The sequence below is a fragment of the Clarias gariepinus genome, chromosome 3 (genome assembly GCF_024256425.1).
Source record: "Clarias gariepinus isolate MV-2021 ecotype Netherlands chromosome 3, CGAR_prim_01v2, whole genome shotgun sequence".
Lineage (NCBI taxonomy): Eukaryota > Metazoa > Chordata > Actinopteri > Siluriformes > Clariidae > Clarias > Clarias gariepinus.
Window position 1 is genome coordinate 40,441,001 of NC_071102.1, and position 8,826 is coordinate 40,449,826.

At 41.0% G+C, this 8,826-nt stretch overlaps 1 protein-coding gene across 1 annotated transcript; it reads left to right on the forward strand.

Moving 5' to 3' along the window:
• si:dkey-163f14.6 (protein HEG homolog 1) lies at positions 1-8,826 on the forward strand. Its single transcript, XM_053493203.1, has 7 exons — positions 1-1,218; positions 4,550-4,675; positions 6,633-6,755; positions 7,298-7,426; positions 7,506-7,709; positions 8,393-8,536; positions 8,614-8,826. Exons 1-7 carry the CDS (start codon positions 81-83, stop codon positions 8,745-8,747), a joined length of 1,998 nt encoding a protein of 665 aa, XP_053349178.1. The 5' UTR covers positions 1-80; the 3' UTR covers positions 8,748-8,826.

Sequence of the window (8,826 nt, forward strand, 5' to 3'; positions counted from 1 at the left end):
TTGGGGGAACAACTACATTTGAAGAGTCTCTTATCAATGCACCACTCCCAGTGAACTCTCCAACTATCTCAACCATCACAATGCTTCCATCCTCTTTGTTATCAAAAAACATGCAGTCAACCACCTTGGTCACTTCGACTATAAATCATCAGCCAGAACAGCAAAAGGGGTCATCCAGATTCATAGATCGGATGTCATCCAAAGGAGAAGAGACGAGAGAAAACTACCCGACTTCAACAGCAGAGATGCAACATGAATTTCAAACACCTTTGCAAGTAACTGGTGTAACAAGAGGAAATAATTTGGATGGCATTCTAACAACAGCTGATTCAAGTAAAGCCAAAACACACAACAGTCTTCAAGATGGTGCAACTCAAGATGGTCCTAGAGTGTCCCCAGAAATCTTTAGAAACAGAGACTTTTCTAGGAATGTTTCAAATGATACATCTACTGATACAGATATTCCAGAGTTTGTTCAGGTAACACAGTTAGTCAGCACTGCTGTTTCTACAACAAGCCCTCTTGTCCTCCCAGTATCTAAAAACAAGCCACTTGCCTTAAAATCTTTTCCAGCATCTTATATGGCTAGTTCCCCACCATTCATTACTTCTGGTATCCATAACGAAACATTTGTCCTCTGGAGCACTGCAGCAGCCAGGGCTGACGAAGAATTTCTGCCCAGGACGGAAGTGCCAACAGCTCGTGCCCCTGCCATAGACTCGACTTCAGTTGTTCCTACCAAATATCCTCAACCACAATTTCTGACAAATGGTAGCACAATGGTAGGTAAGGAACTTCTGGAGCCTCATAGTCTTTCAGTTAGTCAGAAAACTGGAGAATTACATGATGTTTCAAATAGGTCAGACAATAGTGCACCACCCACATCTAGTCTTCATGTTCAGGAAAATGCAACAGCTAAGAAAAGTGTGGTGAACCAGACTCTTGCCTCTACAGCAAAACACAAGATCTCTGTCACCACTTCAGCAATGTCAGGTGTCCCAGTTCTCCACTCAAGCAAACGAAGACCTGTGTGTCCTTATCCTCCCTTACCTGCTCACGGAACGTTCTATTTCCATACAATACCCAACCCTGCTCCATTCCAGTTTAAACACTACATACAGTATGCCTGCTATGCTGGTTACACGCTGGCCCATGGGGACGTCTACAGCTATTGTCTGGAAAATGGGCGATGGAGTGGTGTCACACCCATGTGTATCGGTAAGCTGCTGCTTTTACAGAACTTTGCTTAAGACACAAGCTGAAATTTTTTCATGTTTTGATAATTTTCCTATTAATTAATCTGTGCTATCGCTGCCCATTGCACCATAAAGACATTGGGCCATGCATTTAAAAGGAGCATAATTTTCATCATAGGTATACCTCAACTATGAGAGACAAAATAAGAAAAAAAAAAATCCAGAAAATCACACTGTAGGATTTTTAATGAATTATTGGTAAATTCCTCTGTAAATAAGTACCTGTAACTTCTTCTTTAAGAGGCTCTTCTGTCGTCCACCCGTTACCTGTATTTATGGCATCTGTTTGAACTTGTTATCAGTATAAAAGACACCTGTCCACAACCTCAAACAGTCTCACTCCAAACTCCGCTATGGCCAAAACCAAGGAGCTGTCAAAGGACACCAGAAACAAAATTGTAGACCTGCACCAGGCTGGGAAGACTGAATCTGCAATAGGTAAGCAGCTTGGTGTGAAGAAATCAACTGAGGGAGCAATTATTAGAAAATTGAAAACACACAAGAACACTGATAATCTCCCTCGATCTGGGGCTCCACGCAAAATCTCATCCCGTGGGGTCAAAAAGATAAACTGTGAGCAAAATCCCAGAACCACATGGGGCGACCTAGTGAATGACCTGCAGAGAGCTGGGACCAAAGTAACAAAGGCTTCCATTAGTAACACACTGCACCGCCAGGGACTCAAATCCTGCAGTGCCAGACGTGTCCCCCTGCTTAAGCCAGTACATGTCCAGGCCCGTCTAAAGTTTGCTAGAGAGCATTTGGATGATCCAGAAGAGGATTGGGGGAGAATGTCATATGGTTAGAGAAAACCAAAATAGAACTTTTTGATAAAAACTCAACTTGACGCTGAGTTGCATACAAAATAGATGAGTTTATCCATACCTACTGTGAAGCATGGGGGTGGAAACATCATCCTTTTGAACTGTTTTTTTTTTTTTTTTTTGCAAAAGGACCAGGATGACTGATCCGTGTAAAGTAAAGAATAAATGAGGCCATGTATGGTGAGATTTTGCAAAGAAATCCAATTAGCAAGGGAATTGAAGATGAAAAGTGGCAGGGTCTTTTAACACGACAATGATCCCAAACACAGCGCCCGGGCAACGAAGGAGTGGCTTCGTAAACAGCATTTCAAGGTCCTGGAGTGGCCTAGCCAGTCTCCAGATCTCAACCACATAGAAAATCTTTGGAAGGAGTTGAAGGTCCGTGTTGCCCAGCGACAGCCCCAAAACATCACTGCTCTAGAGGAGATCTGCATGGAGGAACGGGAACGAAATACCAGCAACAGTGTGTGAAAACCTTGTGAGGACTTACAGAAAACGTTTGACCTCTGTCATTGCCAACAAAGGGTATATAACAAAGTATTGAGATGAAATTTTGTTATGGACCAAATACTTATTTTTCACCATAATTTGCAAATAAAAATCCTACAGTGTGATTTTCTGGATTTCACAAGTTCTGGAAAACTTGCACAATTGGTGGCTGACTATATACTTTTTTGCACTGTACATATGAGGCAAGGGTGGTTCAAGGGATTAAGGTTGCCACTGTTGGGCCCTTGAGTAAGGCCCTTACCATAACTCTAACCCCTTACAAAACCTCTTTGTGACTGCTGTATCAAAAACCAAAATCTGGAAGGTTTTCCTGAGAAAATAACAACCCAGGAGTTAAACTCCACACCTTCTTTAGGCTTTAGTCTGGAGATTAGATCTCTTTAAGCTTGCATGTACTGCTTTAAACTAAACCAGCGGGCAACTTGTGTCACAGGACCGAATGTATAAATGTCTTGTGTAGAAAGTAGGAGCTTTCTTTAACAACCGCCTCGTGTTTTTCACCATTCGGACTCAATGACATTCCCAAAGCAGTGGATCTCTTACTCTAATCGACTAGTGTGAGCAGCTGTTAATGGACTCCAATCCATCAATACTTGTATCACACTTAACCAGAGGTGTATTGACTTACACTGCTTTGCTAATGCTTATAATAAGCATGTGTAAAAGCCATCAGGAATCTCTCTAACTGGCTAAAGTCACTGCAACTCCAGACTGTACATCAGACCAACCTGGGATTAGGCTGTGAATACCATCGGCTATTAGTGCTCTGTTTTGCTCATTATCTTTTTCCGAAGCAGCTCTTGTGTACCTCTGTTTACTGCTTTCTGCTATTTAAATTAAAAGGGCTGCAGGCTATTAAATGTGTTCTCTGAACTACAGATATATATGCATATATACAGTACAGACACATACCACAGAAGACGCTCTTGTTCAACAACTTGTAAGAAACATGAACTGGAGTACTCGTATCCTCAGAGGGTAAATATATTAGCCTGGACATGGAGCAGGGCACGACAGGGTCTGCCTATTAAATCATTTCAGGAAGCAGAGGACATCCTCTTTAGGTTTTGAGTTTCTTAGGATTTTTTTCCATGACTGATGAGTATTTAGCTAAGGAAGAAACATAATACAAAAGCCTTAAGATGGATTATTTCCATGTACCTGGGTAAGTCAAAAATTATCCGCACTCCGGTTATATTTAAACTCCTGTTGGCCGTACTGTCTCATCAGCGCTTTCCGTTCAAGACTACTGTCTCCGCAGTCACTGCTGTTCAGGAGTGAACGTGTTACATTAGTTCATTTGTTTATCTGTGGTCTGAGTAAAAATAGATGTTCTGAAGAAGAGCGGGTCTGATGGTGTACCTGGTGCTGAAACAACTTACGGAAAAGCATAGCCAGAAGTGTTTGGATATATACAAACAACATTTTAAGCGATTTGGAACATTTGGAGTTCTTTTTAAGACAATCATTACTGGTAATGAGACATGGATTTATCAATTGGCAACCGAACAAAATTCAAAAGTCAACCATTATCTGGAAAATCGATGACAGTTTTCTGGGATTCTCAAGGGCCAGTATTGGAACATTATCAGGAGAAAGGTTCAACAATCAACACAGTTCATTACAGTGAGATGCTTATTAAAGAGCTGAAGGCTAAACTTCGGATGAAAACACAGACGACTGCAATCCAAGGGCGCTGTGATCTCGCATGACGATGCACACTGTCGACACTTTGCAAAATACTTCAATTTAAGGTTTTAAAGCATTCTTCCTATAGTCCTGATCACCTGTCTTTCACCTTCCTAGTCCTCTATGAGGACGAAGATTCACTTCTAATGATGAAGTGAAAACAGCGGTGTATTCGTAGCTCGCAGCTCTTTTCTAAAAGTTAATTAAAACTAATTCTACAGCCAAAATGCGGATGATTTTTGACTTACCCTTGTATATCCGTACCTGCAGGGTTAACTCCATGCTCTCTGAACAATGGTGGCTGCTCTCAAGTGTGCCAGGTGAACGAGCACAATCATGCCGAGTGTCACTGCAACCCTGGCTTCCTGCTACTGGGGGACCAAAGGACATGTCGAGGTAACGCATTTTATTCCATAGCATATGTTTGGTGATAAAGATAAAACAGTAGTTTACCAGCTATGCAGTGGGAAAGTTCACTGTCAGAGGTCAGATTTAACCCTGGACCATCTACAAGATTGCCCTTATAATAGCCTTGTTTAATTTTATCAATCATTCCTCAGGCGCCACGGTTCTGGCACTAACATAACATTTGTCTTTAGTATGGCTTTATGTAAACACATCTGTCAGCAAACCAGTTGTAACATCTGGATTTAGTGATAAATGCCTTGTTCTGTCACTTTCAAGAAGTTTCCCCAAGGCAGTGAATTTTTGTCCCACAGTAGTGTGTTATTCTAACGGGGGCGAGCCACAGCAGGTATAAGGCATTCTTTACTGCAAACCACTGCGTAAAGTCTTCTCCAGCACATCCTAAAGACTCTCAATGGGGTTAGCGTTCATGTATGGACTCTGTGGTGGCCAGTGAATGTGTGAGAATGTCGCCTCATGCTCCCTGAAACACTCTTTAACAATTTGAGTCTGAGGAATGCTGTCCTTGTCATAGTTCAATATGGGAAGTAAAAAAAATGAATTGTTGGAAAACCCTGGATATTCGGTACATTCAAGTCATCAGATGATGTGATTTCTTTCCATAATGTTGCTGAACCTAGACCTGACCAACAGAAGCAACCCCAGATCATAACACTGCCAGCAGAGGCTTGTACTGTACTATAGTCACTAGGCATGACTGGCCCATACCCTACGCTCCCATCACTCTGGACTGCAATCCTCCACAGTCCATTCTTTATGTTCCTTACCAAATTGAAGCTTTTTATTTGTCTGATTAGTCTCACTGATAAGTGGTTTTCTTGAGGCTACACAGCTGTTTCATTCCAATCCCTTGAGTTTTTCCTCTCTAGAATTTACTGTGGCATAACCATAAAATCATGAGAAGGTACTGGGTCAATGTGACATCTGTTGCTGGATTGATAACCAGAAGATGAGCCCTTGCTTTAAAACCGCCAGTACAAACATACAGTACAAACATAGGAATGCACAAATGTGAAATTTGCTGGGATATATTATAAAAACATTTTTAATGAGCTAATTAGAACCATTTTTTGTTACTTTGTTTTCATATTCCTAAAATATTTATATTTAGTAATATCGGTCATTTATAGTAAATCAGACCTCCATAACAGAACCCAAGGCTGTTTATACAGAAAATAAAAAAGATAAAAGCAGAATTATAAGATTTCCTAGGTTTGATATAAAAAAAACATCATCTCTTGTTGGCCATATGGTCTAGCTGTTAGTAGTGCAGAGAAGTGCATGAATAAAGCAGCTTGTTTTTCACTTAGTTAGAGGAGCAGGGTGACTTATGACTGTAAATGATAAAAGACCGGAAGGAAACGTGTGACATGAACAGCATTCAAGAGTTTGGGCGGAAAAAAGATTGTGTGGTTAGAGCAGATTTGCAGATAAAATATAATCATCATAAATAAATTTAGGGCAGTGTTTAAATATTATGTATACCTAATTAATATTTAATTGTGCATAACATTCTTTAGACCTTTGATGTATACTTGAAAAGTATGAAACTGCACAATGCCATCTGTGGCCAGTATTATATATACGTCAACATAAATGGATAAATCATTCAATTGATTAAAAATACATTGTTTTTTTTTTAGATATATTTATTTTTTTGTTTATTTATTTAAAAATGCATAAAATCCTTAAAATCCCAAGTACCAACTGTTAATGTGTAAGGTAAGGACGAACACCAATACTCAGAGAACTTTACCCGGGTGTCTTTATTCTTTTCTCTAGAACGTTTTTTATTTATATCAGTTGTCTTTATATACTCTGGGATGTCTTCCATTTGATGGAAGACATTTTAATAGAATAGATGGAAAAGATTTTAATTAATTTGTTTTACATAAGTGTGTGTGTGTGTGTGTGTGTTGTACTGTAGACCTAGACGAGTGTGTGGAGGGTCTGCATGAGTGCCAGCAGTTCTGTGTAAACACCTTTGGCTCATACAGGTGCAGCTGCAGCCTTGGTTTCCAACTTTCAACCGACAGGATGTCCTGCACCGGTGAGTTCTTCGTTCCAGGACTAAACTCTTCATCCTGTCTACAGTGTCTGTTTTTCACACACATGCTCCAGACAGGATGAAGGCGATGAGACTTAAATGGCGATCCAGGCCGAGGTGGCTCGGAGCCCACCGCACTCACTCTCCTGAACGTTTAAAGAAGAGAACGCCAGATCTTTGAAAATTGACTGAAAATTTGTCAGCAACTGCCGAAGAGACGCAACTTTTGTCAATTGTTAACACAATCATTCACTTACACCAAGCCATTTCCACGTGTTGGGCCAGTAAGGGAGTTCCTGGGAGGTTTCAGACATGAAGCAGTCCGATTATGGCTCTGGCATACTGAGAAAACTTTCTACCTTGATGGACCTTTATGGTATCCAGGCACTAGTGAAACACTGGGATAAGTGCATTTGAGTAGCAGAAAATCAGATCAGATTTTCAACCTTTTGTGACCTCATATATATATTCATATACCTCAGCTGAGTATTCAGCTCTGCCCAGCTCTCATAAAGCTGATCTTGTTACACATCCCTCTATTCCAGATGTGGATGAGTGCGTGCTGCCTACTGGCATGGCTCGCTGTGTGTTTGGCTGCGTTAACACACCAGGTAGCTTTCGCTGTCTATGTCCTGAGGGGTATAGCCTGAACATCACAGGCGAACAATGTGAAGGTCAGTCATGATTAATGTTTTTATATTTACAGTAAACAACATTTTTCTGAGTGATGTGTGTTTGTCGTATGATACACAGATATAGATGAATGTATTGAGAACGCTGGTCTGGGACCATGTGCGGATGCATGCATGAACACTCCGGGTTCTTTCCACTGTGTGTGTTCTGATGGGTTTCGGCTCGCTGGGGACGGGACCACCTGCATCTCAGAGTGTCCACCAGGATACGCCAGAAAACGTTCTGATCCGAAAGAAGGAAACTCAACCGGACTGGTTTGTGTGGGTGAGTGCATCACAAGAGCTAGGACTTACTGCAGAAATGTTTGAAGCTCCAATAAAAAAGTTATTGAGTTTGGGGTACATATTGGGAATATATTGAAAGAAGCCTTATAGAGCGGTGGGAACTGGACCCAATGCTAATATTAAATATTCCATGTGGGTTAGATAAGATGGTGTCCACCAAAGCCATCCATGGCCAGAAAACTAGGCAACTGATTGCGCTTTTTGGGTTGGAGGGATGAGATACCCCTTCTCCATTGCTGTCAACCATAGCAACACTATCTAATCATGCGCCTGTGAGCATATATGAATGTAAAAAGAGCTGACAGTGCTTTCCTTCGAGTGGCTCCTAAAAGCCTTAAGTCACACCTCATTTCTTCATATTAAGCGAAGAATTACATTAAAGAAATGGGAACAAATATTTTACTATGCCAACCTGCAGAGAGTCTAGAAGAGCCAATAAAAAAAAATAACAACCTTAGCATTCACCATCAGCAGTATACTAATCACCAGCCTGATCATCTGTCATCATCTGCACCGGTTTCTCACCGGTTCATGCCTTAAGTTAGATGGTTCGATGTTTTTTCATGACTTGAATTATTCATGCATCACTGTGCCAAAAAACTTTGCCAAAGTTTAGGAAGCCTGGATAACTATTCCACAATAGTTATGTGCACTACATTTCAGATATTAATGAGTGTGAGGACATGAAGCAAACACACCACCACCAGCGGCACAAGTGTGAATGGAAGTGTGTTAACTTCCCAGGCACACACCGCTGCATCTGTCCACGTGGGTACACACGCCATCCGAACGGATACCAATGCAAGGGTTAGTTCATATCACTAACTAGAGTAATATGCACCAAACAAATCAGATTTATTATATGATTCTTTTGTCCATCCCAGATGTTGACGAATGTACACCGAGGAACGGAGGTTGCTCCCACATGTGCATGAACGTCAGAGGCAGCTACAGATGCGCTTGTCCTGAAAATTACCGTCTCTCTCCTTACAACAGGAAGAAATGCCAGCCAGTTTAAATTTACTGTCATTGAAGTGTAAGATGTAATGTATTTAAAATGTTATTGTTGAGCTTTAATTTTTGTATATGAAGTTAAA

What these genes read in the sequence shown, in the direction of transcription:
- si:dkey-163f14.6 (XM_053493203.1), top strand. Translation starts at nt 81, where the DNA reads ATGCTTCCATCCTCTTTGTTATCAAAAAACATGCAGTCAACCACCTTG. An exon ending in TGTCACACCCATGTGTATCG is followed by an intron (nt 1,219 to 4,549) that starts GTAAGCTGCTGC and finishes CCGTACCTGCAG; the next exon opens with GGTTAACTCCATGCTCTCTG. An exon ending in AACCGGACTGGTTTGTGTGG is followed by an intron (nt 7,710 to 8,392) that starts GTGAGTGCATCA and finishes ACTACATTTCAG; the next exon opens with ATATTAATGAGTGTGAGGAC.